General features: G+C 41.8%; 1 protein-coding gene across 1 annotated transcript in view; it reads left to right on the top strand.

Moving 5' to 3' along the window:
- Positions 1-19,857, top strand: part of PIWIL2 (piwi like RNA-mediated gene silencing 2) — an 88,150-nt gene that overhangs the window by 9,030 nt on the left and 59,263 nt on the right. The window contains exons 8-13 of the mRNA XM_060251320.1: positions 5,287-5,397; positions 6,090-6,207; positions 7,730-7,854; positions 9,112-9,192; positions 10,084-10,197; positions 15,386-15,574. Coding sequence (XP_060107303.1) covers positions 5,287-5,397; positions 6,090-6,207; positions 7,730-7,854; positions 9,112-9,192; positions 10,084-10,197; positions 15,386-15,574 — 738 coding nt within the window. The remainder of the gene's footprint in view (positions 1-5,286; positions 5,398-6,089; positions 6,208-7,729; positions 7,855-9,111; positions 9,193-10,083; positions 10,198-15,385; positions 15,575-19,857) is intronic.

Raw genomic sequence — 19,857 nt, 5'->3', positions numbered from 1 at the left:
TGACTGCCAAACCCTTTTTTTCTGTGCTCATGCCACCCACTGATTAGTTGCTATTCCTTTTTAAACCCTTATTTTGTCACATGATCAGATTTATCAGTGCTTGGGGCAGGAGCATTTTCACTCTGCTAATAAGGTACTCAAATTCTTTCCAAAGTTACCAGTCCTTTGAGATTTTTTGTGTATAAAAGTCTTGCTGCTGTGAGCATATTAAATATTAAAAGTTATTTCTCTGAAACTTCTGCACTTAAAATTAGTCTCTGCATGACCTGTGCTTTAGGGCATAACCACTAAGAGTGGTAGATATCTGCCCCTAAGGCATTACACTTCTAGTAGTGTTCTAAGGCACCATATACTTTTGCAACATAAATACAATAACTTGTGGCAGATCTCTCTCACAGCTACATTAACTGTTTATTTACTACACCAACTTTAAATCAGGGGTGTCAAACATGTGGCCTGGGGGGGGCGAATCAGGCCCGTAGAGGGCTCCTATCTGGCCCCCAAGCAACTGGCAGTTGTCTGCTTCCTTCTGCCTCCCTCTTGTATCCTTCTGCATCACAGCTTGCTTTGCCAGACTTGCTCAGTCGCACAGGAGCTATAGCAAAGCCTCTATTTTCTCAATCGGCTGAGGCGCCTCCCTTGGGGAGGGAGAGCTTGTTTTGCCAGACTCTCTCAATTGCACAGCAGAGCTCCTGAGCCAAGCCTCTGTTCCTTCTATTGGCTGTGGCTCCTCCCAGCTCCAGTCCCCTGGGGAAGGAAGGAAAGAGTCAGAGCTTCCTTTGCCCAGTTCCCAGATCCTATGGGAGAAATACAAAGAAAGCACCTTTAAGGCCAATGAGTGATAATGTTTTAAACATGTTTTAAGTTAAAAAAAATCTTTAATTTTGTTTGTCTGTGTCCTTTATAAAGTTTATATTTCTTCTACCTGGCATTATGTTTTATGACACACATAGCCTGGCAGGGTCTCATTTATGTCTGATCCGGCCCTCATAACAAATGAGCTCGACACCCCTGCTCTAAGTGTATTCTCATTGTGTCCAATCCAAAATGTGCTTAGGTCTGTTTACCATTCTAATATAGATTGGTTCCTCTTGGTCAGTATCTGTAGATTACCCCATATATTTCCAGTTATAACAAAAGTATAACTAGGAAATACTAAACTTCCATATTTCATACGCAGTTTTTATTTATGCATACTATATTCCTTCCAAATTAAAAATCATAAAGCTCAATTTTTATTAAACTGTTTAAATATTTATTTATTAAAGTGACTGACATGTAAAGTATCTCTGTGCTGATGAAGAATTTGTCACAGACTCTAAAAGTTTCTGGTGTCATACTTACCAAAAAAGTCAATATCTAGGTTTTATCTATAATACAGGATTCACTGAGAATATTGAAAAGTCTTGATCTTTTCTACCAAAACTGATTCCATCTGAATCCTGAAACCAGTTTATCAGGTTGAGGCAATTAGTGTGAAAGTATAAGCTCAGCAATTTTCTTACAATGTGAAGTGTCAATTCTGATCCTCAGTTTCTTGTTTTGCTGCATACAAGAATTCATTTATTGCTGCTGTTCTTTTATAATGATGTCAGAAGTTGCTGTTGAGAAGTACTAAAAGTAATGTTGGGTATTAATTTAACACCGCTGTATACAGCCGCTGTATACAGGACAGCTCCCTATTTTGAAATACCAAACACTTTGGCACGCAGATATTGGCTACACACTAAGTGAACAAGATTGGTTAAGCATATGGAAATCACCTTGTTATACTTCCAAAGTGTTCAACATTAAATTTCAAACAATAAAACTTGTTTCAAGGTGGTACTTACCTCCACCGTTAAGTCTTATTAAGTAAATGGGCTCCCTCAGATCATAACTTGACTGAAAATATAAGGATACACATTTTGCTACCAGTAACACGCACTACCATTGCAGCCAAATGGATATCTCATTATAAGCCAACAATTACCAACTGGCAACAACATCTGTGGGAACACTTTATAATGGTTAACGTTTCCAATTCAATGGTTTTTTTCTTCTGTTGATAGGTGCAAAAAACATTTTGTATCAATTTGGTTTCCTATTGTAGAATATTTGGCAACTTTAGATATAATTCCTAAGAATTCTATGTACAATCAAATGCTATACTTCTAATGATGGTCAACTGAATGTCTTACGTTACTTTTGTTTTTAAAATTGAAACTTGAAGCTATATACTTACCTATCTACCTTCTGTAAAAGTTTTTCTTTTGATTTGAATATCCTTTGGAACACATAATAAAGGGGAAACATTTTTAACAGCTGCTGTTTCCAACAAAAAAGATCACTTGTCCACATTCCTCTTCATATTTTTTTATTAAATCCCTACAATTTAAAACATACACATTATCTGAGAATATAATACCTAAATATCTTGCCTCTTTTGAATAGTAAAGCTGAGTCAACTCTAGGGATGGGCACAAACTGGGAAAATGGAGGTTTGTCCCAGTTTGTGAGGTCCCACAGATCACAAACCAGGATGAACTGCTCCAGCTTTACAAACTGGTATGGGTTCATGGATCCTCCTTCCCTCTGTTCTTCTGGGGGCAGCTTCCTGATGCCAGCAGAGTGGATGGTGGGGTGCGGGGGGAGATCCTCCAAAAGCCATTTAAAGGGAACATTCCCTTTAAATGGCTTTTGCAAGTGGGCACTGCACAGGAGTGGAGTCCAAGCAGCAAATTCACCACTGCTTGCCCAGCAGCTGCTTGTAAAACCCATTTAAAGGGAACATTTTAAAATATTGGTTTTGCAAGTAGGCGCTGCATGGGAGTGGAGTCCCAGGTGGTGAATTAACCTTGAAATCGCAAATTCACACAGCTTTAAATGGCTTTTGCAAGCTGTGGCATGACTCACAAGTGAACTGTGAAGGCATTTAAAGAGATTTAAAAATGCCTTCTCCAAGCCTGGGTGGTTCATTGGGGTGGGATGGTACAAACCAAGGTTTGTGAGCCACAATCTGGGCTAAGTTCATAATGAATTTTGGTTTGTAATTTGATTTGTGCCCATCTCTATTCAGCTCCATTCCTGGCAACTCGTTCTCTTTCAAAAAGAATATAATTTGCCTTGGTCTGGTTAAGTTTATATCCAGCAATTTTCTCAACTGTTTGTTAGGTTAATAAGTTCATATAAACTCTGTATTCGTTATAACAGTGTTATCCACATACATGCACTGGTTATTTTCAGTAACATCAACTCTTAACCAACCAGTAGTTTAATCACAATTGCAAAAGATTCTAAATAGAAATTTAACAAATAAGGGAATAATAAGCATCATTGTTTTAATTTCTTGTTTTCATTGAGTTTTTTGAGAACTTGCCATTACCCAGAATTTAATTTATTTATTTATTTATTTATTTATTTATTTATTTATTTATTTATTCCGTAACTTATATCCCGCCCTTCCCACAAGTGGCTCAGGGCGGCTTACAACAAACAATAAAACAATAAAATCGGAACAAATTAATACATTTAAAATCAAGCATTTAAAACCTAAAAACCTTAAAATTTTACATTGTACATTAAAACTATACAGTATAATCACAAAAATCTAGAATCTAGAAAGCTACATTTGTCCAGTCAGGCGTAGGCTAACCGGAAGAGGGTCGTCTTACAGGCCCTGCGGAACTGAGTAAGATCCCCAGGGCCCTCACCTCTTCCGGTAGCTGGTTCCACCACATAGGGGCCATTGTGGAAAAGGCCCTGTCTCTAGTTGTTTTGAGGCGCACTTCCTTGGGCCCGGGGATGGTGAGAAGATTTTGAGTCCCAGACTTCAGTACTCTCTGGGGAACGTGTGGGGAGAGACGGTCCCTCAGGTAGGCAGGTCCCAGGCCATATAGGGCTTTAAAGGTAATGACCAGCACCTTGTACCGGACTCGGTATATTATTGGAAGCCAGTGCAGAGCCCGAAGACCCGGCCGAATGTGCCCCCATCTTGGGAGGCCCAATAACAGCCGGGCCGCGGCATTCTGCACCAGCTGCAATTTCCGGGTCCGGCACAGGGGCAGCCCCATGTAGAGGGCATTGCAGTAATCCAACCTCGAGGTGACCGTAGCATGGATCACTGTTGCTAGGTCGTCGGGGTCCAGGAAGGGGGCCAACTGCCTTGCCCGTCTAAGATGAAAAACGCGGACTTGGCAGTGGTTGCTATCTGAGCCTCCATATTTAGGGACGGCTCCAGTAGCACCCCCAAGCTTTTGACCCTGTCCGCCGGCTTCAGCGGAACACCGCCAAAAGCTGGCAGGGGGGTTCCCCCCCCCCCCGGCCCTCGACGGCCCAAACAGAGGACCTCTGTCTTCGCAGGATTCAGTGTCAGTCCACTCAGTCTGAGCCACTCAGCCACAGCCTGTAATGCCGATCTAAGTTATCTGGGGCGCAGACCGGTCGGCCGTCCATAAGAGCTGGGTGTCATCAGCATACTGGTGGCACCTCAGCCCATACTTTTGGGCAATCTGGGCAAGAGGTCGCATATAGATGTTAAATAACATCGGGGAGAGAACCGCTCCCTGGGGCACCCCACAGTCAAGTGAGCGCCTCCGGGATAGTTCCCTCCCAATCGTGACCCTTTGTCCCCAACCTTCAAGGAAAGAGGAAAGCCACTGCAAGGCCAGCCCCTGAATCCCCGCGTCAGCGAGGCGGCAAGTCAGCAACCGATGGTTGACCGTATCGAACGCCGCCGATAGGTCCAACAGCATCAGTACTGCTGAGCCACCCCGATCCAGATGCCGTTGAAGGTCATCTACCAGGGCGACCAACACCGAACTATAGTTCATTGCATTTTCACCTATGGCATATCATAAATTATTTTTGTTTGCTGCAAGTTAATTTTTAATTAGATTTTAATCATAAGTGAAACTTGTTTTTATAGATTATATTTAGACTGTCTCATCTAGCTGTCATAAGAGCAGCAAATATTCTATAATCACAGTTTTACAAGGCGGGACCAGTGTACTGAATATGGATCTTTCTTTGATTTAAGTACTACTGAAATTGTCATTTTATTCCATGGATCTGGTAATCTTCCACAACTACAGCATTCATTGTATTTGCTAATGATTGAATAATTTTAGCTTCAAAGATCTTAAATTTAAAGCAGAGATGTTCTGGTCCTGGAGCCTTTTGTAGCTTTGTCTCAATGGGAATTGTTTCTGTTCATAGCATTGGGCTGTGTATCTGCTTCCCTGTTGTTTCATTTTCTCTTCAATGAAGGCTTCATAAATTATTTCAAATATGCATTTATTCTTTTAGAGAACCACTAGTGAAGCAAGGTTCTAAAGGTATACCAGTCCCCTTGGCAATTAATGTGGTTAAAATACACTGTCAAAATGAAGCTGTGTACCAGTACCATGTGACATTCAGGTAAAAAATAATAAATATCATTTATTTCGTTTTAAAGGGTAGCAACCCTTCAGGCAGATTTTTGGTGGTCCCAGTAAAGATATACAATAAATTGTTTCCCCTCATATAGCAAGGTCAAGTCTATTGCTTAGTACCTTTTTGCAACGGAATAGCACTATGTACAGGATTTAGATGCTGATTTGTCAATCATATGGGAAAATTTACTGGAAGCCTTTTCATCTTGCTCTTGTTTGTGCTGTTCTTCAGAAATGACCATTCTTTATAAATTACCACAAATTCTAATTCTTGACTAGTTAGAAGGAATGCAAATTCCTTTTTTGAAGAGGGCATATCTGGCATGATTTCAGCCTAATGTCAGACTATAATGCTATTGTGAATATGCCTGGGGAACAAGACTGAGGAGCCCCAAACTCATTAAACTGTGATTTGTGATTTTGCCTTGACTGCCCTATAATCAGGGCTTTTTTTGTAGAAGGAACTCCTTTGCGTATTAGGCCACACCCTCCTGATGTAGCCAATCCTCCTGGAGCTTACAGGGCTCTTAGCACAGGGTCTAATGTAAGCTGAAGGAGGATTGGCTGCATCAGGAGTGTGTGGCCTAATTTACGAAAGAGTTCCTACTACAAAAAAAGCCCTGTCAATAACTATCACCATATAGCTTGATTTTTTAAAGTTATTGTCATGTCTTTCAGCCCCAATGTGGAATGCAAGAGTATGCGTTTTGGAATGTTAAAGGAGCACAAATCAGTGACAGGAGATGTTACTGCATTTGATGGTTCTATACTTTATTTGCCTATCAAGCTGCCTCAGGTAAGACCTAATAAAACAATTGAAGAGCATTTATTATTTACATTATTTATAGTCTGCCTTTATCAGGGTACTCAAGGTGGATTACATATATTGAGCCAGTGCAATCACATAAAAGGAATGTTCCATAAACAGTGCATTGGGATTTTGGAAGTCTGAAACCACCAGGAAGAACTCTAGCATAAGTATTAACATTGTACATTAACCAGTACAGAAATTACATAAATAGGATCCTGCTTATGATAAGCTAAGCACAACATATAGATCACAGTCTTTAGACATTTATCCCAGCAAGTGTGTAACCATTTTGTGTAGCACCTGCACAGAAGAGTGCTCTTGAAAGGTTCAGTTTTGCATAGTTTGTAGAAAGCCAGGAGAGTGGGAGCTTTTCTGACTTTCTCAGGCAAGCCATACCACAAGGTGGGAGCCGCAACAGAGAAAGCGCACGTACGGGCACTTGTTAATTTTGCCTGTTTGAAGGTTGGCATCTGCAGGAAGCTCCTGCTGACTTGGCCAAGATGTGCATTTTTGAAGTTGGGTGCTTGGCACTGCCACCCCAGTTATGTTGAATTTTACTCTGTGGAATGATGGTGTACTAGAATGTTCTTTCTCTAGGTGGAGGTACTCTTGGTTACTGTCTCTATAATGCTGTTATGACTACTTATCTAGTGCTCACCTTGAAGTACTATGAGGTTCCTTGTTTGTGTCAGTTTTAACAAAAGTGACTGGGATGCATTAGGAAGTGCAGCTCACTGGTAGAACAGATTTGGAACAGAAGTCTCCTTCCAGAACTCCTTTTGTCAGGGTTTTCGTCCTTTTTGGAACACTTCCCATATTTTCTAGAATACCATGACTCTAGAAGTAAAAGGAGTATTTTTGTATAATATTTTAACATGCAGAGAGATTGACATACACACATATGGTAAAAAGAAAACAAGAGTAATATCTTTTTTCCAGCTCAGAGCTGATTTGGGGTACTTGCCCCTTTGGAATGTTATAATAGGGCGAATTCCACAATAAATGGATGTATAGGTAATTTGGTAACTATTACTATCAATGGTTATATTGTACATAGTATTTTTCTGATATGTCCTTGAACATACTGTAGGCCAAGACTCTGAGTTTTTAAGACTTTCCACCATGTCATTTGCAAGGATGGTGCAGATGTTAAAAAAAACCCATCTTTCATGCTTCAGTTTCCAAGCCCCTGAACAGTGGGCAAAGCAGCATGCCATTTCAAAGGCACTCTAGTATCATTTTCAGAATAAGATCGGCAGTGCAGTTTTAAATGGCACAATCAGCTTTTGGTTGTCATAGTGTGTTGCTGTTTCCATGATGCTGTCTCTGTATGCATGCACAGAAACAATGAGTAACATGGGTGAAGAAAGCAAGATGAAAAGTAATGAGGTGGATAGTGATATCACATATCTTTTGCTGAAAGTCCAGTTCTTTGGAAGAGGTGGAGGCTTGAGTTCAGTGTGGCCTATACATTTCTTTTAAAGCCTCTCAAATTTTCTTCTGTCAGAGTGTTGATTTGAAGTGTCAGAGGAAGACAGATGGAGTGGAGATCAATATAAAGATTCAAATGACTAAAATTCTGGAGCCCAGCTCAGATTTGTGCATTCCGTTTTACAATGTTATTTTCAGGAGGTAAGGGGAGTTTGAGCAAGAACTGTCATGCTGGTGCCATTTCAGTGAGCTAAAAACAAAGCAGGACAGGAAAAAAAACCCATATGACCAGCTGAAATAAAAAAATAGTTATCTTACATGTTCTAAAAATAATGTGTGTTAAAATATCTGTATGCAATATGTTAGTATTACAGTCTAGTCTTAAAAATGAATCTTCTGTGAAATTCATTAAATTACATTCTTTTTGTAAATAAAAAAGCAAACCAAGAAAAAAAAAGATTGACTTTTGAAGCACAGTACTGTATTATAAGTATGACACAAAACATGTTTTATATTGAACGAATTATGAATATGGGTGCCCTTAAAGATTGCTCTAGTTAGTTATAAGCATTTAATTTATCTTGTTTGCAACATTATTTACTCAGGTTTCACATGAGTGCATAGAGTTGCAACTTTTGTTCTTCGTGTATATAAATAAATCCAGGGCTTTTTTTGTAACAGGAACTCCTTTGCATATTAGGCCACACACCCCTGATGTAGCCAGACCTCCAAGAGCTTACAGGGCTCTTAGTATAGGGCCTACTGTAAGCTCCAGGAGGTTTGGCTACATCAGGAGTGTGTGACCTAATATGCAAATAAGTTCCTGCTACAAAAAAGGCCCTGAATAAATCCTTAATTATTTCCTGACTAAATTTTATAATTTCTGTCCTAACAAATATAAATGCTGTACTGTGGACTGCACAGCCTGAGTTGTTTCTGAACAAAATGATAATGATTGAATTATCATAGCAACCAGGGAAATGTGCATACTTGCATAGTCGATATGAACTTGAAAGTTGGAAACCTGTTATTTCAAGTTGGAAACCTCCTTCCTCTGCTCTACCACCATGTGAACAGTTGAGTGAGCCATTCATTTTATTAAAAAGTGGTTTAATCTGGTATTGCTCCAGTTATGGAACACTTCTTATGGGCATGATCAGAAACATAAATAGGTGATCCAGATCTAATCTGCTGCTGTGGTTCAGAAAAAGTCATTGATTTTTGGAAAGGCTTTAGCAGATTAGCTGTGCAATGCTATGCAGAGTTATAAGCCCATTGATTTTAGTGGTCTGTCTAGAGTAAATTTGCACAAGTGCGCAGTAATTTCCATGGGGAAAAAACTTCAGTTGCTGTTATCAGTGTTTAACATGTACCACAACATTAGCATTCAATCAATAGTTCATTTATGTGGTGGAGTCTGCTTTTAAAACTTCTTACTATTTTGGGTTTTTATTCCAGAGTGATGAGGATTTTAGATATGAAAGCTGTTGGGAGGAATTTCTTTGACCCTACTAGTGCTACTGTGCTACAGCAGTATAGGTTGGTACACCTCTTTGTTTTATATTAGGACATAATTAGTGGACCCATCCCATCACCAATAAATCATTTGAAAGCCCCTTTTGTTTGTTGCTGTAAAATTCACCCGAATTGTAGCAGTCAGATATTTTTTCTTGACTTAAATTTGAGTTTATATTTTTGTCACTTGTTTCCAAATGCACACCACTAAATTTTTCACACATTGTAATCCTATGTATAGTCTATGTCAGTTTCCAAAGGCTGTAATCAGGTTTGGGATACTCTATAGCTGTACAGAAAAAAGTAGCTCCTTAATGTTAGTATGAAAGTCTGTACTGAAAAGCTTGTGTCTTATTCTTTATCTACTGTGGTTTTCTCTCAAAAAAACATCAGCTAGCCATGGTAATTAAAAGTATTTAATCCTTCTTCCCATTCTCCCATAGCCAAGTATAAAAATTAGTTATCTCATGGCGTAGACATTGTTATTGGATACAAAATCTCCAAGTAACCTGGCATTTAAGTCACAAAATTGTTTTTGTGATTGGTTTTAAGAGTCATGCATTGATCATTCTTTTGCACCTAGAAAAAAAGATTATTCAGTTTCATATATGTTGTGTTGTGCCAGGTGTGGTAGTATGTAGATCTAAAAGCTTTTATTATTCAGTTATATCATTAGAACTTCCCCAGTTGCAGGTATTTTTTCTAATTTAACCCTGAAACACCATTAATCTTAAATGATGTTTTTTTTTAAAAAAAAAGCCTGAATCTTAATAGTTAAGATCCAGGTTCTATAAATGTATTTTATAGTCTGGACTCTTACTTGTTAAGTGCATCAACTTAAAGCATCAGATATCCTAATTTACATTTGTACTCTGAAAACGTGTACTGTTTTTGTAAAACCTATTTCCTTAATAGGTTACAGATTTGGCCAGGCTATGCAGCCAGTATACGAAAATGTGAAGGGGGCCTCTTTCTTTTGGCAGATGTTATTCACAAGGTCATTAGGAATGATTCTGTCCTGGATTTCATGTGAGTAAGGCAGACAGAATAACATTCTTTGACAAATACTGTGTGGGTCGTCTATAAAGATGAGTGTGGGAACGTCTTCTCTGAAAGGAATGAAGGATCAGTCTAGTAACTGACATGTATTTGACATCAAATAAGCATAGATGAGCCAAGCAAAGAATATACATATGTACTACTTAGTTCAAATTTCATTGTTTTTGTGCAGTTCTTGATAAGAAGTAAGAGAGGGTTGTAGTCTCTCTGTAGAATGACTCTTTGGGAAGAGGATATCACTGAACTACTAATACTAAGTTTATTAGAGCTCATTCAGCAGTGCAAGGTGAAATGGCAGAAATTTACAGGGGGGGTGGGATCATTCTAACAAAACACATACCACAAGTATAACTTCAGTTGTTTTCCCCTGTTTCTTTCACTTTTTGGTGTTGGTGTGTATACATTAGGAAGAGAAAAAGCCAGATGTTTCAGTCTGCTGTGAATCCCCCCCCCCCAAAAAAAATAGATCAACCTAAACAACTTGGGTATCCTGCTGCACTCCACAGAATACAGCCACTTCTGACTTCATATACTGTGAAGTTCCTCCATGATTTCCCTCTTAACTTAGTTCCTTCTTGCCTTATATTTCTTGCCAGCTATCTTTCCTATCCATTTCAGCATCTGATAAAGTGGACTATGAAAGCTAATGCTCTTAAAATAAAGTGCTGCAAAGATCAGGTTTTGTTAGTTTAAATCAAGAGTGGTTTGGAAGCTAAATTGTACATCCTCCCTTCAAGTTCATATTTCTCAGTCCATTTCCTTTTTCTAAAGCCTAACATCAGCTGTCCATTAGTTTTTCTGTATCAGGACTACTTCTCCATCCTTAACTTTCACTCTCATGATATGTTCTGCAAAACTGGCAAACTCTCCCCCCCAAATAATCATTGCAAGCTATTTAATTTCTGAGACAGCTGGACATTCCAATACAGTGTAGCTATGATCACCAATGTAGTTGCATTAAACTTTCTCCAGCATAATTCAGATTACTGTTATCCTCTGTATCTATTGCTTTTGATTTATATTTGAAGAATTCCTTACCATAGACACAAATACATGAAAACTTTGACCACAAGCAATTTTTGCTTTATGACAAACTACTATTGCCATGAGTCGTATCTATCTAACTTCATGGTTCCATTCTGGCAAAAAGCAGCCTCCATCCAGGCTGCACCTTATAAAATTGAAAATTAAAGTAAATCCAAGTAAAGCAGGACTCCTGTCAGTTTCTGTCCACGGACCCACTGCTGTCTTCATTGGTCACAAAAGACATGCAGGTACCTCAGTGGTCCAGTCAGCATTCATCCCCAGCCGACCTATCTCAGCTGGGCTTTGAGAAGAAGCAGGATGCTGGAGGGGTGAGTGTTTTTATTTGCCTTTCCTTAACTGCTGAGGAGATAGAGCTGAGGTTACAATGTGGGAGGACAATGTTTGAGGGTGTGTGGGTGTGTATAGTTTGTTGGAAAGTGGTGCCTGTTTGAGTAATCTTGGTTTCTGTTTGTCTCTGTTGCCTGGATGTAATTTGATTGCCTGGGTGTAATTTGACTGCTGGCCCTGCCCTCTGCTGGATGAGGCTTCTATTGTGTAAGGTTCCTCCTCACCAGAGGCGCGAGCTCAAGGACTCTTGCCCTGTGGCTCTTAGCCTGGGAGTCAGGCCAGAGGCCCTGTAGGAAGGTGAGTTGCTATTCACAAGAAGTCTTGGAAGGCAGTTTGCTAGTGGAGTTATCAGGGAGGTACTAGTTATACAGAACTAATTTGGATTGGATTGGAAATTAATTGCAGCAGCATGGCTGGTGAAGGAGAGAGGCAGTGACATGCAAAGTCTGTGGCATGTTTGTATTCTTACCTGAGGGTAACAACAGTTACACTTGCAGCAAGTGTAAATTTGTAGCCCTACTGGAGAAAAGATACGGGTATGTTTGCCCATGCTCCAGTTTATAAGGGAACATGAAGATTTCATGAACAGAACCCGTGAAGTGCTCTTGATAGGGCAACAGGAGGAGGAGGAAAAAGGTACCTCAGTGAATGGAGGAGCATTCAACACAGGAGGAGGGTGCATTGAAAAAAGGTAACCTGCAGAAGCAGGACAATCAGGAGACATTTGGAGTCTCTGTTGCTAAGCAATCGGTTCCAGGATCTCCCCATAGACATTGATTCTGGACCACTGGAACAAGGGCTACATCCCCAGCCTCCTACAAACTTGAAAGAGTTTTCTCAGCTCCTTGTGGATGATAGGACTTGAGCTTCTGCTCCCCAGTATAGGAACAGGTATGTGTTGGTAACAGGGGATTCCCTACTGAGAGATCTGGAGGCTAAAGTGTGCCTACCAAACTTGCTGTCTCAAGAAGTATTCTGTCTACTGGATGCACATATCCAGGACATAACTGAAAGGGTAGGAAGACTCTTCAAGCCCATGGATTATTATCCTTTCTTGCTGATCCATGTGGGAACAAATAATACTGCCCAGCACAGCCCAGAATGTTTTAAAAGAAACTGGCTCTGGGTAAGAATGTGGGAGCACAGACTGTGTTTTTGTCAGTTCTTGTCGAAGGCTGTAGCTTAGTAAGGGAAAAAAGAATATGGCAGATAAATAACTGGCTATGTAGATAGTGTCATCAGGAAAGGTTTGGATTTTTGGACCATGGATTATGCTTTCTAGATGAAGCTCTTCTATCAGGAGATTGTTTGGACTTAACAAGAGTATAAAAAAATGTTTTCTGCAGCTCAAGACCAGAGATAATGTTTCTCTCAAAGGCAATATGGCTTTGCTACCCCATTCTGCAGGGGTCAGAGACAGCACCACCAGCTGTCATTTTGTATCTTTAATGTCCTTTCCAATTGTCCCCTTTTCAAAAAGAAAGGGTACGCTGTGGCTGAGACCCAGTCAACAGAGCCCCTGAGGGATCAGGGCCAACAGTCAGTGAAGTTCTGTCTATCTGTTTCAGTAGCTGCAGGTGTTCCATGCTTTCAGGATAGGCTGACACAATTTGCAGGGGCTTGGTACCAGATCAGTTTGGATAGTAGGGTTTTGTCTACAGCTCAGGAAGGTCATGAGAACCAGATCTGACATAAATGTTACTTTGTTGGGTCAGTCCATGTGTGCCATAAAATGTAACATGAGGAACCAGAGGTACAGACTTTATAAAGGTGATTTCAGATGCCAAATGTCAATAGCAGGTGAAAAACATTAGCAGGCTTGATTGGATTAGTTGTGATATGCAGAAGCATAGTAGGCGTGGAGATACCAGCATTGGTAAAGGTGAGTCTCAAATTCTGCCCAGGAGGACTCAAAGAATAAATGAACCACACTATTAGAAACCACACTATTCAGTTGCTGACAGTTACTGGTAGCAGTGCTCTTAAAGGAAATCCAAAGGGACATTAGAAAGAGAGGCTGCTGTGTTGTAACTGATAACGAAGCTCAAGACAATGCATCCTACAGGACTGAACTGAGAGCTAGTTTTCCTTTGTCATTATCAATGTGTGGTGTTATCATTTGGCGTCTGAAATCACTCCACTCTCTAAGTTACAAAGGCCAATCCAGGTGTTCTAATTCCCAATCAGGGTCTTTTTTGAAAGAAAATAAAATCCAGATAGGAACCAAAAAATCCAATATTTTTTTAACTTTTCAGAATAAACCAACATAATTTCTTTAATGTAATTGTGCTTATCTGAATCCACCCTCCTACCAAAATATGCTTGCACGCCAAAGTTTATACCTGAAATAAAAGATTGTTGGTCCTAAAGCTGCCATAGAACTTTGTTTTCTCTCTCTCTCTTCCCCCCTCCCTTCCTTCTCAAAAGAGGAGCAGCAGCCCCAGACAAGCAAGCAGAAGCTTTGTGTATATGTGAGAGTGTGTGAGAGAGAGACTTGTCTTTGTATCAGGAAACAACTCAGGAAACAACCACAGAGCTGCGTGTATGTGTTGTGTGTGTGTGTGTGAGAGAGAGAGAGAGACGGTAGGTGGGAGGGAAAGGGAGGTGGGAAGCAAAGAGCTGGGGGGAAAGCAAGCTGCAGTGTGGCTGCAGTAGCAGCCCTGGAAAAGGAAACAGTCAGGGCTTTTTTGTAGCAGGAACTCTTTTGCATATTAGACCACACCCCCTGATGTAGTCACTCCTCCAAGATCTTACAGTAGGCCCTGTTATAAGAGCCCTGTAAGCTCCTGGAGGATTGGCTACATCAGGTATGGTGACCTAATATGCAAAGTAGTTCCTGCTACAAAAAAAGCCCTGGAAACAGAAGGAAGCTGCTCAGCCCTTGGGCCATATGTTTGACACCCCTGCTCTACATACCCTTTATGTTAAGAAAGCCCTCTTTTACTGTATAGAAAGGACTAAAATTTTTCATAAAAACAAAGCACTATTTATTTGTTATTGGAGCCTGAAGAAGGGCAAAGCAGTTTCCAGATGGGTAGTTGCTACCATCCATTCCTGCTACGTGGTGTCTGAAGCTGTATCCGCTCAATGTGAAGGCACACTCCACCTGAGTTCAGGGGTCATCTGCCACATTTCATTGACGAGTTCACTTGCAGGACATCTGCAAGATGGCAACCTGGTTGACAAAGGATACATTTGTGAAGTATTATGCTTCAGACCTTCAGCCAAAGAAATAAGTGGATGTAGGCAGGTTTATTCTACAGGCTCTGTTCCAGAGAGAGAGTCACCCCACCTCCTTTGCTGAGTAGCTCACTAATGGTCCCTATGTGGGGCTGCATGAGAAGACAGAAGATGAAAACAGAGTTGTACTAAATTGTAACTGTTGTTCATCAATGTCTTCTGTGCATATACACATTCCCTCCTTCCTGCCCTGCTGTGAGCTCTCATGGGGCCTATCGTGCCATGGAAGGGGACTCACGGCAGCTTAGTGGGAACTGAGGGAAGGGCTGCCTGCCCATGGAGCACATGATGCATTGGACAGGAATCCTACGCATGCACCAGCTCCAAAAGGGGTGGGGCGTCTCTTCCTTAGGGTTTTAATCTAAAAAGAAAATGCCCCACAAGCAACTTGCACAAGTGCAGTCCCAATGTGTGTCTGCATAGAAAACGCAGATGAATAACAGTTACAGGTAAGTGCAACTCTGTTTTCTGTACAGAGATGCCTAAATGAGAGTTGTATGTATGCATTCATCAAAAGACCTTTTGTTCATCCCTTTTCCCAAAGGCATGCAATATACCAACAAAGTAAAGAGAACTTCCAGGATGAGTGCACAAAACAACTAATTGGCAACATTATAATCACACGTTACAATAACAATACTTACCGTATTGATGATATTGACTGGAACAAGACGCCAAAGGACAGCTTTACCTTGTTTGATGGGAAAGAGATCACCTTTGTAGACTACTACAGGTAAGAGGTACTAGATCAAAGGTGGCCAAACTTACTTGGTGTAAGAGCCACATAGAATAAACGTTAGATGTTTGAGCACTGTAAGACATGTCAAGTGTTTGAGAGCTGCAAGACTGGAAGGAAGGAAGGCAAACAGATGGGTGAAGGTGGAAAGCAAGCAACTGCAAATGCATTCTCCAAGCTGCTGTCTTGCTTGGCAAAGTGATTTAAAGAGAAAATGCCTTCTCCAAGCTGGCTAACAGGACAGTGGGGCTTCCAGAGCCACACAATATGTGTGAAAGAGCCATATGTGACTCCCGAGCCGCAGTTTGGTTACCCCTGTGGAGTAATGGAACAAAGGAAGCTCTTAATGATAGGACTTTCAGCATCTTTGCTTTATGTAAGGCTTGAAATTCTTGTTAGTATATGGTAGCCTGCTGTGAAGCATGGTAGATCATAACTGTCAAAATGACAGGTGTCACATGACAGGAGTCACAGGACTACCCTGGCTGATGCAATAACTAGTAATAACTGGACTTGTCTAGAGGAGTCACAGTGAGTCAGCAGAATTAGCTGATTGGTGGGCTGTACTATATAATCAGCAGAGTGCCAGAATGTTTTTTCTCTCAATGTGTTTGGATTACTGGCGAAGCATTTTGTTACTCTGGACTGTGTATGTATATATCTTCACTGCTGTAAATATTTTGTATAATACACCGTTCGTTATAAAAGCAACTGGTGTGTTGGGTCTTCATATTGATGTTCCTATTGCTAAGGCAACTTCCTGTTGTGGTCTACCTACACTCTGCACACACTCTTGCTGTCAGGGTTATGGGCCCAGTCCATGTGCTGTGCAGTTAAAACCTGGAGACTGTGCCTGGCTGTGGAGGTTCGTTGGAGTTTGGAGAGGAGCCATGCTGGCGCAGGAGGTGAAGTCATTGTCCTTGTTGGTGAGTGACGAGGAGGAGGAATTCCGGGTGTCTGTGGATGGCAGAGAGATGGCTCAACCACTGGCTGTTTTGGTTGAGAAGCTCACTTCGGTGAATTATGCTATTTGGTCTCTGCGTATGGAATTTTTCCTGAAGAGACAAGGGCTGTGGACGTTTGTATCTGACCCACTTGCTGCTCCGGCTAACGAGATTGCCCTGGAGCAGAAGGCTCTCGCAAACATCATCCTCAGTGTGGGGGATGATCAGTTGATATATGTGAGAGGGAAGATGACGGCGAGAGAGGCTTGGAATGTGCTTCGTGGAATGCATACCACTGCTGGGTCTCTCATGGCGTTAACACCCAGGATGTATCGCACGTTGCTGGTGTCAGGTGGCTCTGTACTGGAGCATATTAAGGCTCTCACTGACTGCTTTGTGGAGCTGGAGACCAGAGGCAAGGTTGTGGCTGTGGACGACAGAGTTTATATTTTGCTTTCATCGCTGCCTCCAGAGTTTTTGCAACTGATAACAGCTCTGGAATCTGTTGACGCCAACATTCTGACCATGGAGTACGTCTGTGCCCGGTTGTATGACTTCCAAGACAGGCTGACTGCAGCGTCCCATTCTGGGAGTGGAGCCAGTGCACCTGCCGGTGGAAGTGAGACAAGGGCCGTGCTGAGTCAGAGGGTCGTTGCCAAGCAGTAGCAGGAGATCAGCACTACTACATGTGAGAAAGTGTTACCAGTGTGGGTCAGCTTCTCACATCAGGCGGTTTTGTCCTGAGGCCGGGAGACAGAGAAAGACGTCTCTACAGAAACCTGGGAACTGTGAGCAGGCAAAGCTGGTGACTACGAGAACAAACGGGTCTGTTTGGCTAGTGGACTCTGGGGCTACTAGTCATATTTGCACCTTTAAAGCTTTAATGATGAGTTCTCGGCAGGCTGTGTTATCACATGTAAACCTCGCTGATGGTTCTATGTCTGAGGTAGTGTGTAATGGCCGGGTAAACTTTCCAGCACTAGGCTGTGACCTTGAGGAAGTGCTGTGTTGATTGCCTACATTACAATCAAATTTGCTCAGTGTTGGCTTATTAGGTAAAGCTGGATATGAGGTGAATTTTTCTGACACAGGCTGTAAAGTGTCTAAAGGTGGAAAAATCCTCACAGAGGGAAAGTTGGTTGATAATGTGTATTTGGTGGGGCGTGAGGCCGTTAAGGCAGATCAAGTGTCTAATGCAGGGGTCCTCAAACTTTTTAAATAGGGGGCCAGTTCACTGTCCCCTCAGACTGTTGGAGGGCCGGACTGCCGTTACTGTACAAGGCCACGGGCCGTCAGTTCTCCGTCTTCTGCATCTCTCTCCCTTCCCCACACCACACACCCCGGCCTGGGAACTCACCTCACCTCGGTATCCCCTCACACTCTGTCTTCGCCGCCTCAGCCCAGTGCCGGAAGTGTGCGTTGCTAACGCGAGTTTAGGTTGAACGTCACTTCCGGTCTGATTTTGCCATAACCCGGCGGGCCGCATAAACGTCCTCAGCGGGCCGCATCTGGCCCACGGGCCGTAGTTTGAGGACCCCTGGTCTAATGTATGCCCCCATGATTCATGTTTACACCTCCTCCACCGCAGACTTGGGCATTCAAGTTTTCATACTATTAGCAAGACATTGTCTTTGCTGCCAAATGCATCTGTAAAATCTTGTAAGACATATCTAGACTGCCAAGTGTGCAAAAAGGACAAAAGCGAAGCATTCCCGGTTGCAAAAGAGAGCACGAGGGTGTCGGAGCGGCCACTAGCTCTAGTCCGTGTCGATGTTTTTGGGCCATTTCCAAAGAATCATTCAGCTAATAGATATGTGTTTCTGATAGTAGATGACTGTACTAGATACTGCTGGTCCTTTATACTGAAACAGAAATCAGAAGTGTTTCAATGTTTTAAGCAGTGGGTAAAGAGAGTACAGAAACAGCTTGGGTTGCAGCTGCTAGCTCTACAAACTGACAAAGGGGGTGAATTTATGTCAACTCAGTTTGCTACATGGATGAAGCACCAGGGGATTGTACATAGGGTGGCAAATCCTGCAACACCTGCAGAAAATAGGGTGGCTGAGAGGAAAGCCGGCATATTTGAGACAATGAAGTATGCCATGTTAGATGATGCATCTCTACCTATTGCATTCTGGGCTGAGGCATTCATGGTAGCCACTTTCTTGAACAATAGATTATGGACGAAGGCTACAGACAACATCCCCTATAAGGCTATGTTCAAGGAGCCTAGTTTAGAGTTCCTCAGAGTGTTTGGAACAAAAGCCTGGGTTAATATTCCTCTGAAATTGAGAAGAAAAGGAAGTGCCAGATCCAGAAAATTGGTATTTCTGGGATATCAAACCAACATGAAATCATACAGGTTTAGTGACACTGAACAGAAAGTGACGTTCAGTAGATCTTCTAACTTCAGTGAGCATAGCAATTGGGCTAAGCTTCATGGCACTGAAGGGAATACTCATGTATTGCTGCCACTGACTGATAATAGTCAGGAACAAGATTCTTCACCAGTGCCTGTTGTGGTGAAGCAGGAGGTGTCTGAGAACGAGCATAGAGCTTGTTGGGAGACTCGGGTTTCCTCCCAGAGTACAAAAGGTGTTCCTCCTGTACGGTATGGCTTTGATAGTATAAACCATGTATATGTGTCTGAACCTGAGAGTTATCAAGAAGTAATGACTCTGGCAGATGCAGAAGAAAAAAGCTTGGCTGGAAGCCATGAAAAGAGAATATTTCTCTCTGTACAAGAATGGTGTTTTCTCCTACACAGAGGCCGGAAGGGAAAAACATATTATCGTGCCGGTGGCTATTTAAAGTGAAAAGATTAGTCGATGGGTCTGTACAACGAAAGGCATGTAAAACTGGCTGAATTATTAGGCATGCGTTCACTAGCAGTCTAAGGAGGTGTGTTAGTATATGGTAGCCTGCTGTGAAGCATGGTAGATCATGAACTGTCAGAATGACAGGTGTCACATGACAGAAGTCACAGGACTATCCTGGCTGATGCAATAACTAGTAATAACTGGACTTGTCTAGAGGAGTCACAATGAGTCAGCAGAATTAGCTGATTGGTGGGCTGTACTATATAATCAGCAGAGTGCCAGAATGTTTTTTCTCTCAATGTGTTTGGATTACTGGCGAAGCATTTTGTTACTCTGGACTGTGTATGTATATATCTTCACTGCTGTAAATATTTTGTATAATACACCGTTCGTTATAAAAGCAACTGGTGTGTTGGCTCTTCATATCGACGTTCCTATTGCTAAGGCAACTTCCTGTTGTAGTCTGCCTACACTCTGCACACGCTCTTGCCGTCAATTCTACCTTGCTCTGGCTGGA

This window comes from Heteronotia binoei, chromosome 12 (genome assembly GCF_032191835.1).
Source record: "Heteronotia binoei isolate CCM8104 ecotype False Entrance Well chromosome 12, APGP_CSIRO_Hbin_v1, whole genome shotgun sequence".
NCBI classification, from domain to species: Eukaryota; Metazoa; Chordata; class Lepidosauria; order Squamata; family Gekkonidae; genus Heteronotia; species Heteronotia binoei.
Note: the sequence above shows the minus strand (reverse complement) of the source record. Positions and strands in the feature narration are given on the sequence as shown.